The 23524-nt window shown below is 42.8% G+C and overlaps 1 protein-coding gene across 1 annotated transcript in view; it reads right to left on the bottom strand.

Annotated features, from left to right (window-relative positions):
• The window catches only part of LOC311228949 (integral membrane protein 2B-like), a 75155-nt gene extending 53954 nt beyond the window's left edge, over positions 1 to 21201 (bottom strand). The window contains exon 1 of the mRNA XM_084314911.1: positions 20990 to 21201. Coding sequence (XP_084171037.1) covers positions 20990 to 21082 — 93 coding nt within the window. The 5' untranslated portion in view covers positions 21083 to 21201. The remainder of the gene's footprint in view (positions 1 to 20989) is intronic.
• Between the last annotated feature and the right edge of the window lie 2323 nt (positions 21202 to 23524).

Here is a 23524-nt window from a genome sequence, read left to right as displayed (position 1 = left end):
GAACAAACACGACCCCTACGTGAGCCTGTGTTGTAGTCTGTAGTGTGTTGTAGTCTGTGTTGTAGTCTGTGTTGTAGTCTGTGTTGTAGCCTGTGTTGTAGTCTGTGTTGTAGCAGTCGGTTGTATTGGCTTTCCATGTTCCACTCAGGGGTGATGCAGTAACTGTTAAGTAGGGCTGTCAATGAATATTCTATGTTCAAATTAATAATCGACTTGTTAAAAAAAAAATATATATATATATATATATATATTAGATTGTGGGCGTGGGCGTGGGCCTGAATGTGCTGCATGGCGGACAGGAGACACACAACGTCATTGAACTGAATAGAACAACAACAACAACAACCATGACCACCATCCCTCAGGGTAAAACGTTATTGAATAGAGAAAGAAGCGTCATGCGGGCAGCTGATTGGCGCAGTGGGCAAGACGCTCGCCTCTAACGCAGGAGACGCTAGGTTCGAGCCCAGCTCTCGTCAGGTCCCTAATGGTAAATACTATTTCCTGTTTCATGCCAAGGAAAATATATCAATTTATGTTTATCACACCTTGTTTAAAGGTGCGTTGCTGTGTATGAATGTCCGTTCTATATGCCGCAAACTATCATTAATTTAATCTCCAAGAGATGACCCCTTCTCAATCTAGCACCAATCCTCCTCACGCACTGAGAGAGAGAGAGGGTGTGTGTGTGTACGTACGCGTGTGTTCGCCACACTATGTGATTACCTGTAATTTAGCATAGCCTCATAGTGTGGCGAAACACACACACGTCTCTCAGTGTTGTGTGTGGGCTGAACGAACATCCGGCCATTTGCGCAAGTTATATTTTGGGAAGGGGTGAACTTGGGAGTTTTTAATTAAATTCTGCATGCGGAACACATTCGTTCGGTACACAGCGGGTACTGAACCGAAGGTCCAGTACTGACACGGTTCAGTACGGATACACGTACAGTTACACCCCTAGCCACCAGTGAAGTCACTGGGGACATTGAATCCTTGTGTTGTGTCAATTACAGCTCCATGAAATGTGATACACTAGATGGAAAGAATAGCAACACCGCGTCGTATAGGGACAGATACCTTGTCATTTCATTGAGCTGTAATTAGGCTAACACACAACACAAGGATGCAATGTCTCTGATGACATCACTGGTGGCCGTATTCAAACTAATTTACTCTCAATAACTGTCAAACTAAATGAACGTGTGAAAAACCGTTTTTCGATGTGTGCGAGTCCGATTATGTGCAAAATAAATCAGCATTGTTTTTGGTGAAGTGCCCCTTTAACACATTCTGGGCCATTTGGATCCGTTAAATCTCACTCTATACGGCCAGCAAATCAAAACTATTTCATTGTGCGTGAGGCTGTGTGTAGAGCTAAATCTATACTTTTTTTTTTTTTTTTTTTATTTTATTATTGCAAAACAAAACTTATTAAAAGTCAGTACTCAACACACAATGTATAATGAAACTTTCAGTAAAGGTGGTTAAAATATATGCAAGTACAGAAACAGGATAAAACAAAAATAGTCAATAATAACATTTTAACCGTATACCGTGTATATCCAGCGAAGTTACAATTATATAAATGTTAGTATATAATATACCCCTAATACCTATTTTCTAAAACCCTACACACATATGCTCCAGCTCAAACCCCCCCCTCCCGGACCCCCTCTTGGATAGTACCTCCATTATCCCTCACTCCTAACCAGACATCACCATTATAGGCTAGCTTTTATTCTAGAGAGCTAAATCTATACTTTATAGTATTGCTATCTGTCCATTCTCATTGTCAATTGACACTATAAACCGTCCCTTCAAAATGGCTTAAAGAAAAAAAAATGTCATCAATATGTTCCCATTTTATAGCGGCTTGAATATAAGCGTTATATGGGATTGGTCTGGTATATTTCCTGCAAAACCAGATACAGGCTGCTAAGCTAATAACGTTAAATCGAATGGCGTTTCGGCCGTACAGAAACTAGAGCTAAAAATCTAAATGCATTTGATCGATATCATGTTCCACCATGAATGCATGAAAGGGGGGGGGGTCGTTTCTGATTATTGATTACCAATAACGGCGTTCAAGCTTTTTGTTCTTCTTTTTTCAAAGCGGAGCCTTGAAAAAAAGGCTTTGAGTGGACACATCACCACCACAACAAGTCACCTGCAACAAGCTAGAAGCTAGAAGCTAGAACCTAGAAGCTAGAAGCTGCTGTGAATCCAAAGCCAGCTATTGACGAGTCGTTTGCTAAATTAGCACTTGGTGGTGCAAATTAACCTGGCTACTATGGAGCAATAAGTGACTGCGTTCAACCGAGGGTTGCATCACAGCCATGGAAGGGGCTAGCTTTGCTTAGCTCCTCGCGTCGTCGTAGGCTTCTAAGTTAACACAATAACACACCATCGTAGCGGTGGTGATGCCGCAGGTGACCCGTCAGGCTGGATGTATTACAAGTTGTTGCCCTTTTCCCTCCTTGTGGAACGTCTCCATTGCATTTATTACAAATAGCAAGCGATCTTTTTCCTCTGAAATTCCGAGTACCGACGCGGCCATCTTTGTTTTTAACGTCCGCGCTGATTCAGAAACTTACGTGCCTACGTCACAGCCAAGAAAGGGAGCGCTCGATTTGTGTAAAACGCCCTGTTCTTAAACCACACGCTGTCAGTCGTACCACAGTACTGGCAAAACGGGATGAGCCTACAGTCAAAACAAACGCACTTCATTCCAATTCACCCACACAGCATTTTCTTTTACCAAAAAATATATTATATTATCGTGGCGGCTAGGTGGTGTAGTGGTCTAAGGCACTCGCCACCAGTGTGGAGACGCTAGGATTCGCGTGTTCGAATCCAGCTCTCCACATTGTTTTTCAGTTTGGCTGGTCGTCCGCAGTAATACACATTGGCCGTATTACGGGGAGGGAAAAACTGAAGGGTGGGGATCGAACGTTGTGAACAAGCGACTCCTACAAGTCGGTTGGTGCGCCTGCGCAGTAAAATCAGGAAGTGTCGGGGGCAGCGTGAGCCTCCCACGCGTTACTCCTCGAACACTGAGAGATCGAGCTGCGCAGGTGAAAAGATGCGACTGCTGTTACCTCGAGTACCGGAGGGGACTTGTGCTATGTATGACTTAGTCCTCACTGCAGCCGGCTTGTGGGAGGCAAGAAACAGCGTTCGTGACAGGGGAGGGTTGAATTGGATGATACGAAATTGGGATGGGAGAAAATATAGAAAAAATGGGAGAAAAAGTAGATCAAAAAAAAAAAATAAATATATTATATTATCGGAGCTATTAATAACGTTATCGGGTTTATCGGGATGACGTCATAATTGCTGATATCGGCCCGATAATTTGTGCATCCCTAATTACCGGCCAGATCCTCGTAGGGGCGCTGTCTCGATAATGCAGTGTTCCCAGGCTGTGGCAGAACGGTGTTTTATTTCTTTGGATGTTGAATAGACTTTCCTGTTAGGATGAATCTATGCGTGTAGCATGTAGCACATTTTTGGAGCTGAATTCAGTGTGCAGTAAAAAGGAATATAGCATCAGCCAATGGACATATGGATCTACCAGATGGCGATCGATAACTGGGAAATCCTTTTTGCAGTCCAACCGGCCCACGGTAAGAGCTTTTTCACGTAAATTACACGCTGATCAGGCCTTGTTATCATACCCAACCAGGCGATCAGCGAATGTTGCTACTGAGGCCAACGCAGGGCTGTACAGTGCGACGAGATGGTCGCGAATTGCCCCTTTAATTGGCCGTTGCGATTGGTAAATATTATCTGGGGGCGGGCTTGCGAGTAGTGCTTTCAAGCCTTGCATTCGCATTTCACTCCTAAATTATCCAAGGCGTGTGATGACGCGATGCCGTCACTCACGCGAGCTGAGCAGTGAGCACTCAGCAGGTATGATCAGCGGGAACAATCGACTGAGCACTCACTCTGATAGACTGGCTGACTGTCTGATTTAGCTATGAAGAAAAGTAAAGTTAGTATTGCTTCATATTTTCGACGCGTTTGACCTCCTATAGTGAGCCGAACTGAACTGAACTCAAGACACACGGAGAGAGCTGCGGCGTCTGCTGCGCCTCCTCCTCCAGCGCACCCGTGGCTGTTGTAAACACTAGTCTCTAGTGGGACACTGGGACGTCACCTCGGTGAGCCTGCCAGCCGCTAGCTACTGATATCAACAAATGCTCCAGCAAGTCTATAGTAGTGCATGATAGCTCGCGTTAGCTTACTGTTCAAAACGAAACGTCCCATTAAACTAAATAGTTCAGATAGCTCCTGATATCAATGTCTTATAACACTGACTCGATGCGTATTCGAGCTGAGGGCACGCTGAATATAGTCAATAGGGTCCAGCTGCAGCGCCGGTGAATCCTGGCCGTAGCTGGAGGCTACAGTATAGGGTCCAGCTGCACCTCCGGAGAATCCTGGCCGTAGCTGGAGGCTACTCGAGTACACACAGACAGTGGAGCTGGTTGCATATAGCGAGCATTTTGACTTGTTGCATGGTGGCGATGTCTCGCAGATAATACAACTATGATTATATAATATATATATTTTATTAAAAAAAAATTATATAAAATAATTTTTTTCTCTTTTTTTTAAAAATCAAAAACAATCGATATAAATAATGGTAAAATTGTTATTAAAAAATTTGCCCCTAAAAAAAATTTTTTGCCCCTAAATTTCTCATTTAGGGGCAAGTGTGCCCCTAGTGAAAAAGCTTAGCGTACAGCCCTGCAACGCCGTTATTGGTAATCAATAATCAGAAACGACCCCCCCCCCCCTTTCATGCATTCATGGTTGTTGTGAAGGATCAGATTAAACCGAATATATATATTTATTTATGGATATATATTTAATAGTATTTGTATATCGTTTGATATCCCTTGTATATTCCTTGTACATATACACTGAATATCCCTTTAGTCTACTAACAGCCCATAATAGTTTCATTCTCTCATTGGACAAGAACCTGGCGCCAGCAGCTAAGCCCCTTGGTTCAAGTTCAATCGTGCCGACGAACATGTCGTTACTAGCCCGGTTGCCTGTACGTTAATGCCAAGCAAGCAGTGCAAAAATGCTTCCGCATTCGTCACCGCACGCTAGTGCGGTAAAGCGCCCTTCTTTTCAGACAAATGCTACCGTGCGTGCACCGGCGGCGGCGTGCTCGCTCAGGTGCGTGCGTGCGCCGGCGTGCTCGCGCGAGGTGCCCGCGCATGCGACGCGAGCGGAGCTCAATATATATAAGTCATTGCCCCTTATTCAGTATCCAACAAATAGCTCAATTGGCTAGGACACATGGCTGTGGATCCTATGGCTTGTTTGCTGGCGAGTTCGAATCCCATCGAAAATATTTTTTAACGTGATTTTTTTTTAACGTGTATTCTTTCGCCGATTAAGGTTAGGCATTGTTTCGGAGTTGGTTAAGGTTAGAACGGTTAAGTTTAGGCGCTGTTAAGGAGCTGGTTAAGGTTAGAGTTTGTCAAAGAGAATGGCAATATAATTTCTATGGTTAAGGTTAAGGTTAGGCATTGTTTCGGAGTTGGTTAAGGTTAGAACGGTTAAGTTTAGGCGCTGTTAAGGAGCTGGTTAAGGTTAGAGTTTGTCAAAGAGAATGGCAATAGACAGCCTATTTCCGCGAAAATGAAAGGCGCATTACTGCATGCCACTACGGTAAATTTTTGCACTGCTTGCTTGGCATAAAGCTACACGCAGCCCGGTTCCGCGTAGGAATACGTCTGGCGAAATACGAATGGTACTATTTGTTCACAGCGCATATATATATGGCGCAAGTAAAGTAGAACTTTCTTTTAGTCCCTTAGCCCTTAGTTCTCTACCCTCCAACCTAGTGGCAAGACGTTAAGCCTCACCCACGATACACGTGTGGTGCAGTATGGTCAACTTGGCCTCAGAATGGCATTGAGACATTGTGTGGATTAATAGTTGAATTGTCATAGTTTGGCACTATACCGTCGAGTGGGACGTATTTCTATTAAGTTAATAATAGTCTATTATGTATGGTGCATCGTTCGGTTAGAGTTATAAAGTGAGCAGTACCCCCATCGTTCCTCGCGTTATCTAGATTCTTAACCAGGCTGGGCAGACCACGTGTGGTGCTTTCATCCGAGGAATTCTGGGCCAGGACGAGTGGACCTGCACATTGGATTACTTTACCCGGACGACGGCGAGCCCTACACGGCTTGGATTATCTACTTGCTTTGGGTGCTTTGATTATGCCATGGATAACAGCCAACACTGGTAAGTGTTGGAACTACCCCCGAGAGGAGCCCAGGTGAGACGGCGCTCTACCCCGAGTGAGGTCGCCTCACGTCTCTTCGTTGTGGACCGGCAGCTACCGTCTACAAGAGGGCCCAGCTGTATTCATCTGTGGACCGAGGTTCTGTGGGCACCGTGTTCAGCAAACTACCCTCCCACTCAGGGCAGTATGGGGTAGAACACATAGTAGCATACTACATGAACCTAGGCGTCCACAAAGACGACTTCAAACTGGAAATAGTAACTACAGATGAGGTACTCAAAAAACTGAGCGCCCTCCAACCAAACAAGGCCACTGGCCATGACAACATCCCCTCCAAATTCCTCAGAGACTCAGCAGCAGCCATCACCCCAGTCATCACACACATAATAAACCTCTCCATAAAACAGGGACACGTCCCCAAGGACTTCAAAATTGCGAGAGTAACACCCCTGCACAAAAAGGGCAGCAAATTAGACCCGGGTAACTACCGCCCTGTTTCTATCCTTACATCCATCTCGAAAGTCATGGAAAAAATAGTATACGAACAGATCGAAAAGTACCTCGCGGAAAAAAATCTAATCTACGAATTCCAATCTGGCTTCAGAACATCCCACTCCACTGACACATGCCTTCTCTACTTGAACGACCACATCAAACAAGAGGTGGACGCGGGCAAATACTGCGGCATGGTCATGCTGGACCTACAAAAGGCCTTCGACACTGTCAATCACACCATTCTGATTGACAAGCTAAAAGCAATTGGTTTTGATAGTTTATCAGTGAGCTGGATACAATCCTACCTGGAGGGGAGGGAACAGATGGTGGAAGTAAACGGTACCCTATCCCCCCCCCTCACAGTGAGCTGTGGTGTTCCACAAGGAAGCATACTAGGACCGCTACTATTCCTAATTTATGCAAATGACATGTCGTCAGCTTGTGACTGCAACTTGTTCCTGTTTGCGGACGACTCAGCCCTGCTGGTCTCTGACAAGAACAAGTTACAGGTTGAAAAAGCCCTCAGCTCGGAACTAGGCAAAATCTGCATATGGCTCGCCGACAACAAACTATCATTACACATGGGCAAAACAGAGTCCATTCTCTTCGGTTCAAATAACAAACTCAGCAAGACCGACGGCTTCTCGGTTACAGTGGGTGACAATATTATCACAAGGAAAGATGAAATTACCTACCTGGGTTCCATCCTAGAGGCTAATCTTTCCTGTGACAAAATGGCATCCAATGTAATAAAAAAAGTCAACCAACGAACGCGATTCTTGTACCGGATCTCCTCTCTGGTAAACAAGAATACCCTGAAGACTCTAGCAGGAGCACTCATTCAAGGGTACTACGACTATGCTTGCACCTCATGGTACCAAAGCACCTCAAAGGCACTAAAAAACAAATTACAAACATCTCAAAACAAGCTAGTCAGACTACTACTTGACCTGACTCCTAGAACCCACCTCACCCCTGCCCACTTTGACAACCTAGGATGGCTTAGAGTAGACGACAGAGTACAGCAACTTGCAATGGGCCTGGTCTACAAGATACACTACGCGACCAAGGTACCCATGTACATGTCAAAATACTTCCCAAAGGTCAGTGAATACCACGATCACAACACCAGAGGGAGCTCCACAAATCATGTAAAACCCAGATTCGGCTCAAACAAGGGACTAAACACGTTTCGCAATTATGCCACATCAATGTGGAACGCCCTGCCTAAAGCTGTAAAGGAATGTGAATCACTACCCACCTTCAAAAACACTCTCAAAAAACACCTACGTGAGACTGCAATTCGAAACTGGCCCCTACAAATGTCCTAACCTAGTTGTACAGTAAATGACCAAGTAAGGCTTTGTCAATATTCCAATGTACAGTGTAAAATGTGTGTGTGTCCCCTACCCAACCCCCCCCCCCCCCCCCCACCTCCAATGTACAGCCCTCACCCAACCCCACCCCACCAACCTCCTCCAATGTACAGTTTCTACGCCAAATGTATATACACTCCTTTTCTGGACACTTTTGTATCACAAACAGTACTGTATTTGCAAATCTGATATGTCATAAATGTATAGATGTAGCAGTACTGTCTATCTGTATGTCATGTATGTCATATATGTTATGATGAATTGAAAATGGGGGACCCTGGTGGAAACAAGACGAAAGTCTTTCTCTGGTCTGCATCCCCTTAACAATTGTATGTATTGAGATGTACTGTACTGTACCCATTCTGCAATCTGTTAATAAACTTTTCAATCAATCAATCAATCAGCACTCTGAATTCTCCCAAGAAATCGTTGGCCAGATGGGATATCGCCAGCGGCTCTCCTAACCCCCCCCCCCCCCCCCCCCTACTGACTTACAACCAGCGGGACCCCCCTTTTAGTATATCCAGCTATAATCATTTAAGTACCATCGCTATAGTTCCCTAAAGAACCAGGTTGTATACTTGCTTCCTGCGTAACCAGAGATTGGACATTCAATGTTGATTTGCCTACGAATACTCATTTGCCTTACAAGTGCATTCAAATCATAAATGTCATTAAGTGAACGTTGTATATACCCTTTGCTATATAAAATATTCGATTTATACATTTGTGTGGACTTCGTTTCATGGTGGGAAAGTGTTCATCATATCTATATCATGTACTGTGTGGCCAGTAGTTAAAGTACATAATCGGTAGTGGTTTAATGATACCATACTTATCAATACAGTCAGGGAATTGTACCCCTCAGTTACAATGGTGGAACATGATATCGATCAAATGCATTTAGATTTTTAGCTCTAGTTTCTGTACGGCCGAAACGCCATTCGATTTAACGTTAACTTATTAGCTTAGCAGCCTGCAGGGCTGTACGCTAAGCTTTTTCACTAGGGGCACACTTGCCCCTAAATGAGAAATTTAGGGGCAAAAAATATTTTTTAGGGGCAAATTTTTAAATAACAATTTTACCATTATTTATATCGATTGTTTTTGATTTTTTTTAAAAAAGAGAAAAAAATTATTTTATATAAATCTTTTTTTAATAAAATATATATATTATATAATCATACTTGTAGTTGTATTATCTGCGAGACATCGCCACCATGCAACAAGTCAAAATGCTTGCTATATGCAACCAGCTCCACTGTCTGTGTGTACTCGAGTAGCCTCCAGCTACGGCCAGGATTCTCCGGAGGTGCAGCTGGACCCTATACTGTAGCCTCCAGCTACGGCCAGGATTCACCGGCGCTGCAGCTGGACCCTATTGACTATATTCAGTGTGCCCTCAGCTCGAATACGCATCGAGTCAGTGTTATAAGACATTGATATCAGGAGCTATCTGAACTATTTAGTTTAATGGGACGTTTCGTTTTGAACAGTAAGCTAACGCGAGCTATCATGCACTACTATAGACTTGCTGGAGCATTTGTTGATATCAGTAGCTAGCGGCTGGCAGGCTCACCGAGGTGACGTCCCAGTGTCCCACTAGAGACTAGTGTTTACAACAGCCACGGGTGCGCTGGAGGAGGAGGCGCAGCAGACGCCGCAGCTCTCTCCGTGTGTCTTGAGTTCAGTTCAGTTCGGCTCACTATAGGAGGTCAAACGCGTCGAAAATATGAAGCAATACTAACTTTACTTTTCTTCATAGCTAAATCAGACAGTCAGCCAGTCTATCAGAGTGAGTGCTCAGTCGATTGTTCCCGCTGATCATACCTGCTGAGTGCTCACTGCTCAGCTCGCGTGAGTGACGGCATCGCGTCAGCACACGCCTTGGATAATTTAGGAGTGAAATGCGAATGCAAGGCTTGAAAGCACTACTCGCAAGCCCGCCCCCAGATAATATTTACCAATCGCAACGGCCAATTAAAGGGGCAATTCGCGACCATCTCGTCGCACTGTACAGCCCTGCGTTGGCCTCAGTAGCAACATTCGCTGATCGCCTGGTTGGGTATGATAACAAGGCCTGATCAGCGTGTAATTTACGTGAAAAAGCTCTTACCGTGGGCCGGTTGGACTGCAAAAAGGATTTCCCAGTTATCGATCGCCATCTGGTAGATCCATATGTCCATTGGCTGATGCTATATTCCTTTTTACTGCACACTGAATTCAGCTCCAAAAACGTGCTACATGCTACACGCATAGATTCATCCTAACAGGAAAGTCCATTCAACATCCAAAGAAATAAAACACCGTTCTGCCACAGCCTGGGAACACTGCATTATCGAGACAGCGCCCCTACGAGGATCTGGCCGGTAATTAGGGATGCACGATAATTATCGGGCCGATAATTATCGGGCCGATAATTATCGGGCCGATATCAGCAATTATGACGTCATCCCGATAAACCCGATAACGTTATTAATAGCTCCGATAATATAATATATTTTTTGGTAAAAGAAAATGCTGTGTGGGTGAATTGGAATGAAGTGCGTTTGTTTTGACTGTAGGCTCATCCCGTTTTGCCAGTACTGTGGTACGACTGACAGCGTGTGGTTTAAGAACAGGGCGTTTTACACAAATCGAGCGCTCCCTTTCTTGGCTGTGACGTAGGCACGTAAGTTTCTGAATCAGCGCGGACGTTAAAAACAAAGATGGCCGCGTCGGTACTCGGAATTTCAGAGGAAAAAGATCGCTTGCTATTTGTAATAAATGCAATGGAGAAGTTCCACAAGGAGGGAAAAGGGCAACAACTTGTAATACATCCAGCCTGACGGGTCACCTGCGGCATCACCACCGCTACGATGGTGTGTTATTGTGTTAACTTAGAAGCCTACGACGACGCGAGGAGCTAAGCAAAGCTAGCCCCTTCCATGGCTGTGATGCAACCCTCGGTTGAACGCAGTCACTTATTGCTCCATAGTAGCCAGGTTAATTTGCACCACCAAGAACTGCTTAAAAGCTAGCGGCTTGAGCCCTTGGGTCATTTCTGTCAAACTTCTTTAATTTAGCAAACGACTCGTCAATAGCTGGCTTTGGATTCACAGCAGCTTCTAGCTTCTAGCTTCTAGCTTCTAGCTTCTAGCTTGTTGCAGGTGACTTGTTGTGGTGGTGATGTGTCCACTCAAAGCCTTTTTTTCAAGGCTCCGCTTTGAAAAAAGAAGATCAAAAAGCTTCGAGCCAGGCCTGTACACTGCGATGATATGATCGCAAATTGCCCCCTAATTTGGTCCGTGCGAGTTTAAAATAATATCTGGGGGCAAGCTTGCGAGTGGTGATTTCAACCCTTCATTCGCATTTCACTCCTAAATTAATCCATACAAATTGTGGTAAAACATTAGCCTACAACCAGGGCTGTACAGTGCAATATAATGTTGCGGTTGTAATTTCATTAGACAGACCAGCGCGGACCTTTAATAACATGCAATTTAATTGACACGAGCAATGAGCTAACGGTAGCTGCTAACCAAGGTTACTGTTGCGGCAGTAGACTGTCATAGACAGACCTGCCGAGGGGCTGAGCGATGGAGTTCAAACAATTGACGCGCGACATGAAATAACTCCGTTCCACGTCCAGGAAATACTTTTAAGGCATTTATTCTTTCGCTTCATCATGAGACAAACAAAATACGATTTGCACTTTGCGGTATTGCGTTATTGCGGTCAAAAGATAATATGCTCTCCTAACTCTCACCCCCTCTCTCCGTGAACTGTCAACCTCTGTGAACTGTCAACGTGAAAAGGTGAATGAAATTCCATAAGACGCTCCCATTAGCGCCACACCCCCGTGAGCACGCCCACCACCTAAAGTGACAGTACAACTAATAATACAACAAAACTAGAATACTGAATCATAATAAAGAGACCTCCATTACGGCGCCTACAGTTACCATTAGGATTATGCTAAGCTAACTAGCGATCTCTGCTAACCCTGGAAAACGGTCAAAGCGGACTCCACAAGACTAGTTCCATTCGTGAGGAAAGGGGGTGGGTTATATTGACAACGCTTGACAACAGAAGTTTAAACATAACTTCATATTTATTGGTTATTCATTTCTGTATATCATGGAATTTCCATCTCCTTGTGTGTCCATCTCTTCCTGTTTACATTCCAGTGTGACGTCATCACCTACGGCAGCTTAGACTATCAAAACGCGAAGGGGGGGGCTGGCTCTCTTGTTCGTTCTCGCCCCCTCTCTCTCTCTCTCTCTCTCTCTCTCTCGCTCTCTCTCTACATTCAATGATTTAAAGTAGCCAAATGTTACACACAGTATAAATAATACTAACTGGATAGTTGATGATATAAACATTTAATTTCATTATCTGAAATATTCTAAAATCATTAAGTCTGTGTGATTATTATTTTCTCACAGTAGTGTGTGTGTATATATATATATATGTGTGTGTGTGTGTGTTTGGCTAAAGTGGATAGAAAACACAGTACTGTGTAAAAGGCACCCAAGAGTTTTTATATAAATTGTCTTAGATGTAAATAATCTTTTTTATTAGTGTGTCAGTAGACTACTCTTAGTACATTTTCATTAAATTATTTTTTAAAGCATCTTCATGGTTTAATAATGCAAACATATGTTGCAGGGACTTATTATAATCATCATATTGGCGTGACTGTATGCATCAAAGGGTTAAATCAAGCATTTTTGATGCATGTCAAAATATCGCGATATCATTTAGAGGCCATATCACCCAGCCCTACTATAATGGTAAAATAGTTATTTAAAAATGTGCCCCTAAAAAATATTCTTTGCCCCTAAATTTCTCATTTAGGGGCAAGTGTGCCCCTAGTGAAAAAGCTTAGCGTACAGCCCTGCAGGCGTCTTAGGTTGGATGTATTATAAGTTGTTGACGGATTGTGAATTTTCATTTGGAAAAATAAATATGGTCACTTTATCAGTCAATACTGTTGTCTTGGCTTTTGTTTCTGTTGTCTGGTTAGGTCACATTTAAGTTGGTGTTAAGTTATTGTCCTGGGAAGTCTTTTTATGTATTATTATTGTATTGTGATATGTTTTGTTTCATGTTGAAAAAAAAAATTGATAAAAAAAATAATATATACATTAAGAAAAAAGATTATAATACAATAAATATCGGTTATCGATATCGGTTATCGGCCTGAGGAGCATAAAGTTATCGATATCGGTGTCAAAAAATCAATATCGTGCATCCCTACCGGTAATGCACTTTTCCGAATTCCAAGAGTAGGGTAAATCTGCAGTGCCGCTCGGTGACATTGAGTAAGTTATTAAAATGGAATAAAAGCCAGGCGGTTAGGTGGCCGAGCGGAGATTGCGTTCGTCACCAACCCCGGAGCTGTGAGCTGGATTCGCCTGTTCGAATCCAGCTCACAGCTCCGGGGTTGTCACCAGCTTGGCTGGCCGTCTGCACTAATACAATTGGCTGTATTAGAGGGTGGGAGAAGCTGGCGGGGTGGGTCCGGATCGTTGTAAACAGCGACTCCTACAGTTCGGTCGGGGCGCCTGCTAAGCGCGGATAGGACTTGAGGGGGATAGTGTGATCCTCCCACACGCTACGCCCCCCCCGATAAGAATCCGCGCTGCCCTGCCAGGTGAAAAGAAGCGGTGATTGGCTGGACGTGTGTCGGAGGAAGCACGTGGTAGCCTCCACTCTCCCAGATGATCTGACTGTGGGGGGTAAGTGCGCAGCGACCAGGAAGGGACTGGGAATTGGCATACGACTAACATTGGGATGGGAGAAAATCGGAGGAAAATGGAGGGGAAAAAAAAAAAAAAAAAAAAAAAAAAAATGGAATAAAAGCCAAAACAACCTTGCCACGGACATGTCCGTGGTTGGCCCTCAACCGTTGGATCCGAAACACGGACATGTCCGTGGTTGGCCGGGAATGTGTTAACAGGCAGGGTTCATGTTAACCATAGAATATAGGGTGCCATGGTATTTGATGCAAAAATCAAGCTTTTTTTTTTTTTTTAACCACTCCAAAAGATTTGCCCACATCAGCATAAGAAATTGCTTATAAAAATAATAATCCAACATTGATTGTAAAAATCTGTTCTTCTCAGACAAGGACATTTATGGGGCTTTTCCACTACATTGCTGTACCCATGCAGAAATCCGTGCTCCTGCTTTTGTTTACCTTTTTCCACTTTCAAGGGACCCGCACGACCCGGCACCAGGGTTCGAAATTAACGGGGGCTCGGGGCAAAATGCCCTTGAAAATGGACAAAATGCCCCCCGAATATCAGTTAAGGGGGGCAGAAAATGCCCCCGACAGTTTACTAATTATATATATAATTATATATATGATCTACAGTGCGAGCATTTCCCTTGTATTTGGCCCTAATAATATGTGTGTGTGTGCCACCCGGAAAAATCATTTACTCGAGACGAGTGACGATTACAAAACAGCTCCGCTGTTATAATAGTCCCACATTACACAAGGCGCATAAACGTCCAATCACAGTAGCGCCCGAAAACAAAGTCACGGTACCGGCTTAGGCAAGTTATACATTCAGAATCAGACAACGCAAAAAAATCAGCCAGCCATGAAGCCCATTCATTTTTATTTTGAGCAAAAGAGAGACGAGGAGAAAGAGAGGAATCCGGCTGACATGGCTTTTGAAGTGATATTCGCACGTGTTTTTGCGGGTCCAGTCCCCACGGTATGTTGACAGAATTCGCAAAACACCTTATCGACTGAAGCATAAAAGTCATTAGGATACTGCTCTGCTCTGAATTTAGGGCTTAGTGGGGAATTTCTTCCGACGTTAACGTTAACGACGCACCGAAGCAGCTAGACCATTTCTCCGTGTTGTGTGTAACACGCAGCGGTCCCCGCCTCCTCCCTCCTTGCAACAAACGTTCCACCCAAAAACGGAATTTCTATTTCATAATGAATTAAAGAATTGTATAAAGAATTTTCAATGTTCTGTCATCTAATAATATATTCCATTACCTTTCCTATCTGTATCAAAGTCAAAATGTTGGTATCATAACAACACTACAACATACAAAAGCAGCTTGACAACCGATATCCTTTGCGTTTGATTGATTGAAAACTTTATTAACAGATTGCAGAATGGGTACAATACAGTACAGCTCAATACACACAAGTTAAGGGGATGCAGACCAGAGAAAGACTTTCGTCTTGTTTACATCAGGGTCCCCCATTTTCAATTCATAGTGTGCACACGCACAGTATAATAATGCATGAGATAAATAGTTAATAAACTCTGTGTTACTTGAACAATTTTCACTGTGCTCCTAAATTTCTTTGTGTGCTCCTAAATTTTTATTTAGATTTTATTTATTAACATTTTATTTAGGAGCACATGTGCTCCTTGGGAAAAAGGTTAGCGTAGAGCCCTATATATGGAGACATTAACATTACATTATCAAACATAGGGACGAAGACTGTAAAAAAAAGTGTCAACAATGTTTTATAATCCTTATGTTAATTTTCATCATAAAAATTCAGTGCCCCCGAAATACAAAAAAAAGCCCCCGAAAATCAATTAAGGGGGGCAAAAAAAGCCCTTGAAAAAAAATGTTAATTTCTAACCCTGCCCGGCACCATCCCGTGCTGATTTAGCGCCGGCTCTGAGGCACAGAACACCCGACCTGTGCTGCAACCCCATGCTGTGCAGACCGTCGATTGGTCAATGGAAATGATCACGACACGCGTTGATGTTCATGGTATTTCACCTCACTACCAGGCAGCTCCACAACGTGAAATGCATATATATATATATAAGCTGATAAATCTTGTGATCTCTGCACAAAAGCAATTGTTTTCCAGTTTTTAGTTACAATTAGATTGTATGAACTAAGCAGGTGAAAATGTTGGCGTGTCAAATATTTAAATATTGCGTGAGATGTCAAATGTACACCATGCAAGCGGAGTAACTCCGCCCTCTATCGTCTCAGCTCCTCCCTCTATCGTATCAGCCCCTCCCACCTACACCAGCAAGTGGAGTAACTCCTCCCTCTATCGTCTCAGCTCCTCCCTCTATCGTCTCAGCCCCTACACCTACACCAGCAAGCGGAGTAACTCCTCCCTCTATCGTCTCAGCCCCTCCCACCTACACCAGCAAGCGGAGTAACTCCTCCCTCTATCGTCTCAGCTCCTCCCTCTATCGTCTCAGCCCCTACACCTACACCAGCAAGCGGAGTAACTCCTCCCTCTATCGTCTCAGCTCCTCCCACCTACACAGTACACCATGCAAGCGGAGTAACTCCTCCCTCTATCGTCTCAGCTCCTCCCTCTATCATCTCAGCCCCTCCCACCTACATCTACACCAGCAAGCGGAGTAACTCCTCCCTCTATCGTCTCAGCTCCTCCCTCTATCATCTCAGCTCCTTCTACCTACACCTACACCAGCAAGCGGAGTAACTCCTCCCTCTATTGTTTCAGCTCCTCCCTCTATAGTCTCAGCTCCTCCTACCTACACCTACACGAGCAAGCAGAGTAACTCCTCCCAGGGTTTCAGTTAGAATTTTTTTTTGCAGGTCTGAGTGTCCGGACAAATGGGATAAATTCCGGTCAGAGTTTATTGAGCTTAAAAACAATTGATAGGCCTATATAAAGAATGACATCATCAAGGCATTTATAATATTTTAACTTAAAACTAGGCTACTTTTGCGTATATACAGTCATTAATATATTCCAAATAAAATAAGTCCCTCGAGACTTCGTGCTGCTGCCGACTTGAGGTGTCGGTGGGCAGTCTGCCCGACATTAATAAACAGCAGTCTGTTATAATCACATTTTTATGAGCTAACGAATTCCGTTATATTGGACATTTGTATTAATTATATCAAGCGAAGAACTGAGAAATTTGGCAGAGAGAGACGGCAACATTATCGTGGGTTTGCGTGATGACTCCACCTCCCAACGACTTGGTGCTGGTCATAATGTCCTGTGAAAATAATTCCCTCTAAGCACAATTAGATTATTTGAATTGTATTAAAATAGGCTAAAATTAAATAGCCTATGCGATGAACGAAACAATCATTACATTTGTTTCATCGTTGCTTCACCAAGCAGCCGGTCTAATAATGACATCGCTGTTGTCAGCGCGAGCTGGCTGCTGCTAGATTTACGTGAAGCATGGAGCTGCAGCACTGGAAACACAGGAAAAACTGCAAAGGTACAATACGGCAAGCCTACCAGTACTGTTCCATCCCTACTGGTCAGTGGAGATGAGCCGTTAGTCAGAAACCCAATCTGCATGTACCTGCAGCACTGACACTTTGTACTCAGTAGGTATTAGGGTTGGGTAGCGAACTCTGTACTTTTAAGGGTACCGTTTAGTATAAGAGTGTAATATACTAGATAAGAGGGAGCCTTTTCCACAAGAAATATATATATTACTGTCCTGTCCCAAAGAGGTCAGAGGAGTTATTAGTACCGAGGATAGCCAGATATAATGTTGATATTCAAAACATATTTAAAAACAGAATACATGATCATGTGATTTATTTGAGTATTAAAACAATAAATAACAAAATGTTCTAAATAAATAACAATGTTGAAATTGAGAACTTTGGAGTTGTAAAAAAAATTAAAATTAAAAGGTTTTTGTTATTACTGAAAAAGGGTACTGTTGGGTACCGATACCGAATTCCAGGAACTGGTAGGCTACTGGTATCAGTATCAGTTACCCAGCCCTAGTAAGTATGAAGCTTCCATTATTCACTGATAATTACTACTGAAACTTCAAAGTCCAACAAAATTTATTGGGACAGCCATACCCTAGAATTATATGCGTTAACAAGCAGGATTCACATGTCTTTCATAGGGGAAAACTGTAACATGCAGCCGGTTGGTTAAAGGGGAACCCCAGCATGTTTTAAAAAAATAAATAAAAAAAACATCAAGAACAAACACGTTCCGCAAAGTGCTTCCTGGATTAGCCTTGTTTTGATCTTGCTCAGCAGCAGTGGGGAAAAAGGCTATAGATGTTCATCCAGTAAAATAAACAGGCCTAGCACCACAGCTACTGCAGCTCAACAACGTGTGAAACATCATGTCTCGTGAGAGGAATGTAAAAATGCGTATAGTCTCTGAGGTGTTTTGATTTCTCACTGATGGATAAACACAGCCTATAAATGGGACCACCGCGGCTAGGTTATAAACGGGACCACCGCGGCTAGGTTTGACTGACGGAACATTCAGAGAAACCATTATCTCCCTCAAAACAAGTCTGGGTGATCATGGCCAAAATATCACATCACAATATCTTTGTTAGTTTTGACGGTATAATGGTATTTGTGAAAGTATTTTGTTTTCCAGTACAATTTACACTGTGATTTGACATATTTTATGTTATTGTCATCTTGTAATATATTGTGGTGGTGGTGCCATTTCATACTGCTGTTTTTCATTAACTTAAAAAAAAGTTAGGCCTATATACTGCATAAAAATCCATACCTTTGCATGGATCCACGATGATATACCTTCATATTAACTATACCTTCATACTCTCACTATACCTTCATATTCACGATACCTTCATATTCACTATACCTTCATACTCTCACTATACCTTCATACTCTCACTATACCTTCATATTCACGATACCTTCATATTCACTATACCTTCATTCACGATACCTTCATATTCACGATACCTTCATATTCACTATACCTTCATTCACGATACCTTCATATTCACGATACCTTCATATTCACTATACCTTCATTCACGACACCTTCATATTCACTATACCTTCATATTCACTATACCTTCATATTCACTATACCTTCATATTCACTATACCTTCATTCACTATACCTTCATTCACTATACCTTCATACTCTCACTATACCTTCATTCACTATACCTTCATATTCACTATACCTTCATATCCACTATACCTTCATATTCACTATACCTTCATATATATCCACTATACCTTCATATTCACTATACCTTCATATCCACTATACCTTCATATTCACTATACCTTCATATATATCCACTATACCTTCATATCCACTATACCTTCATATCCACTACACCTAAGCTCAACAGCAGTATTACAGACTGCAAACGATGAGTGGAGAGTCTTCTATATCCTAGCTGCTGAATCAAGTCATGACAGATGCCCATATAGCCCGGGCTCTAATTGTAGCATATGGAACCACTTTGCAAAGCAGCGGAAATCCCCCTGCTGAAGAGAATAAATGCATAATCTGCTGTTTTCAGACCACTTCAAATCCCCAGAAGGAAGGCATTAAGCTTTTTGATTATCAAGAGTCGGTGCGACTGACTGGGGCTCCACCAACAGCTTGAGAAGGTGAGAGCTAAGTGAAGCTCGCCGCTCAAGTCTGTGGTCACAAACGGAAGAAGATAAAGATCCAGATAAAGATCAACCCCCATGTTAGCAGAACAGAACATCAACATCAACATCAAACCGAAACCTGTTCTGTTAATGCACTCACAATCCCATGGCCTATTTTCCCCCCAGAGTCAAACTCCCAGGTTGATTATTTGAATCTTGCCCCCCTCCAGACAAAAAAGGCACTGGGTTTGACTACTTGAATAGTAAATGAAGATGTCGTTCCTGTCTAGCGAGTGAGCCAGATGGAGGGACTGGTGATGCATAGACTTGTCTGCTACCTCAGATAGACCCATGGGGCAGGAGCTGTGTTTCGTCATGTCTGCCTAATGCCTATCCCAGTCAACAGTTATTATGTAGTATGAAAACATTAAAATGACATCTTGCCAAAAGGACTACAGTTGTGAATTAGCCAGCTGGCTAAAACTGACACATTTACAGAAATGTTGATTAATGTGTACTGTCCTTTTTTAAATAAACTGAAACTGAAACTGAAAATCACCAACTGGAAGTTACTGGAAACCCCCCCCCCCCCCCCATGCAGGTAACCTAACCAACCAGCATTAGGAAGTATGAAAGCTTGAATGCGTAAATGTTTGAATGTAGCAAACAGGTGGTGAAAATTTCCTCAGCACAGTGTGACAAATATTTGTCTGTCTTGTCTTCTAAATTAACTTTCAGTCTTTTCTTAAAAAGATAGATATGGGCCTAACCTAAATTTTGTATACACATTTCTTTAAAAAAAAAAATAATAATAATAATAATAATAATAATAATAATAATAATAATAATAATAATAATAATAATAATAATAATAATAATAATAATAATAAATAAGAGACTAAGAGACTAGTGAGAGAAAGACTACCCAGAGATATGAAGACGCTTGGCTACAATGCAATGCCAATGCATTCAAGAGTTTAAAACCTAATTACGTTTAATTGGCTGTGTGTAATAAATATAATGTAATAATGGCCAAGTCCCTATGGACGTATAGTTTGTTTATGAATTTGTTAGTTGACTGCAATGCAATCATGCATACTAGCCCCCCCCCCCCCCCCCCCCCCCCCAAACACGAATCTAATGCAAAACATCTACGGTTCAACACAACATTACAGGACCCTGATGTAAACAAGACGAAAGTCTTTCTCTGGTCTGCATCGCCTTAACAATTGTGTGTATTGAGCTGTACTGTACCCATTCTGCAATCTGTTCATTAAAGTTTTCAATCAATCAATCAGTATTTGTAGGGGTAAAATACAAGCACAATCAATCCATGGATACTGCACGTAAGAACAATTTTATATTAGCAATAGTGTTGAAACTATTATGAGCCATCATCACGGTTGCATTTATGAAATGAGTTGAGGATCCTGGTCCCTGGAGGACTGTGGCAGCCAACTCACTGTGGGACAGTTTCGATTCAACTCTGCCATTTTCTACTCACTTGCTGGTTGTCCTCCTCGGGGATGAGCTTCTCGACGTCCTTCATCTTCACATCTTTCTGCGCCAGGGCAGAGTGGAACGACACCTTCACCATCCTGCAACAAGTCAACACGGCACCACAATGGTGTTTTAAAAGGATATACGACTACTAGAGCCACACGTACAGAGAGATGTTGTTGTGACGAAGTGATAGTCCACTCTGACTGTCAGTCAGCAGTCTACAGCGAAACTCCCCCGACAAGTCAATAGGGGATATCTGCAGAGCCGCAAGCCCAACGTCTGGGCGGGGCTTCTGGACTTGTACTCGGTTTGAGGCGGGTCAGACGTTGGGCTTGCGGCTCTGCAGATATACCCTACTCCGACAAGTGGGGGAGGGTTGCCATGTCCGACGTACTATCCCCCTATTATAGACACCATATCTCACCCCAAAATGTTTTTTAAAGTGGAGATGAAGCAGTGAGCAATGTGATCCTAGTTTGTTTGTTCTTGTGTAAGACAGGGTTCTATAATCAAATGTGAAATCTATCTTATTTGTCTGAAAAATATAATATAATATCCCTGTTTTCAACATGGGCGCCGCCATTTTGTTGCTGACGTCATGGCTGACGTCATACCGTGGCTTGGGTGTATACACTCTGGTTAGCTGCCTATATTGAATGGGTCATAAATGTATAGATGTAGCAGTACTGACTATCTGTATGTCATGTATGTCATATATGTCTATATGAATTGAAAATGGGGGACCCTGATGGAAACAAGACAAACGTCTTTCTCAGGTCTGCATCCCCTTAACAATTGTATGTGTAACAAGTGCCTTGTTGCCTTGTATAGATAATTACACCCCATCACAAAATACACTTTAATACATTCCACTAATACTCCTAAACGTTTTATTTTATTGATTTAAGTTGATTTCATTCCTTTTCGTTTTGTTTTATTGCACTTTTGGGAGTTAAGGCTTTTATTTTGAAATCGACACACTTACATTTCCGGTCCTCCGGGACACGCATCTTGCCTGCTTTCCGGTGGTGAGTTAGTTCCACCTGGAGGTCCGTGGAGTGAGTACTACTCCTTATGTTCAGTGAAAGACTTCGGTCTAAAAGTTGTTAAATATTGTATGTTACATTCCTAAAACTGTGAAACGAGTTTGTAATGTAACTACTGTTGTTAATATGTACCTGTGCAGTTGTTTTGTGGGAGGTTTGACTGGGTAAAATGCACTTTAATAGCATGTAGGAAGTTTGCACACACGTGCACTGTTAACATGTAGTTAATGCAGTCACGTCTTTTCTCAACCATAGCTCGTGCTGCAGATGTCGTGTTCCTAATGCTGCTGCATATTGTTGCCTTTGTAACCTAACAGGTATGTGTGTACAGTAGCTCCCATGTGTCCGTTTTGTATTCAATTGTGTATATTTTTCCAATGTAATTGTATATTAAAATGTGTCATTCGTATGAGCCAGTCCCACCTGGAGGTCCGTGGACTCGTGCTGCAGATGTCGTGTTCTAATGCTGCTGCATATTGTTGCCTTTGTAACCTAACAGGAGGGAAATAAAGTCCGTCAACAGTCATCCATGTCTGTCGTCCTTAACACAACGCCGTCAGAGAGTACACCCTACTACACCGGTCACACGTGGTGCCGTTTGACCTCGGACAACGGACAACGCTCGCCTGTCCACCGGGGACGCTGTCTGCACGCCGCTTCTTCATTCAACTGGCTGTGCTGAGTACAACGTCGAACGTTAACGTGTGCGCATAGGATAAGCGCATATGTGATATTGGTTGTTTTTGTTTGATAATAACATGCTATTGATTGTAATTGTAAATATTATTGTAATGATACAGTAATTGGAGACGACACTAGTTGTACAAGACCATTGTATTTTTTTTCTTTCATCTGTTATGTATTGTGAATAGATAGCCTATGGTCTAATGTTCAAAGTTTGAGCAGTAACAAGTGTTGCTATCTAACACATGCCCACTGTAAATATAATTGGGAACTAATTTGTTTATATGGTTGGCTGGTAATGAGATATATATATATATATATATATTATTTCCCCCCCCCCCCCCCATCTGTTCTGGTAAATTGTGAATGGATAGCCATACAGTAGCCTACATGTATTCGTGTGTAGTCTAGTGTTTAAAGTCTGAGCAGTAACAAGCGGCCATTTAACACATTCACACATACTTTTCTTTTGTTTATAGCCCTCTAAAGCATTTTTATTTTTTATTCTTGAACATGTCTGAAGCAGGACCACCAGATCTGGAGATGGTGGGTATGATGCCTGTATATGGCAGGGGTCAGTCAGCTCTTATGTGTGGGAGGGGAAGACCTGTGGAACTGAGTCAGTCTACAGTTCGCCAGTCAGTGTTTGAAGCAGTGGGGCCAGTGGCCACATCTACTCCAATCACGCATGGCAATGATGCAGCCCCGCAACTCGCCAGGTCAGAGGATTTAGGCAGCCTCGTCACAGACCTTGCCATACAGATAGGAGAACAAATTGCATCTACTCTGCATGCCATGCACCAGAC

This window comes from Notolepis coatsorum (genome assembly GCF_963971535.1).
Source record: "Notolepis coatsorum genome assembly, chromosome: 5".
Classification (NCBI taxonomy): Eukaryota; Metazoa; Chordata; class Actinopteri; order Aulopiformes; family Paralepididae; genus Notolepis; species Notolepis coatsorum.
The sequence above is the reverse complement of the archived record's forward strand: the minus strand, read 5'-3'. Positions and strand labels throughout refer to the sequence as shown.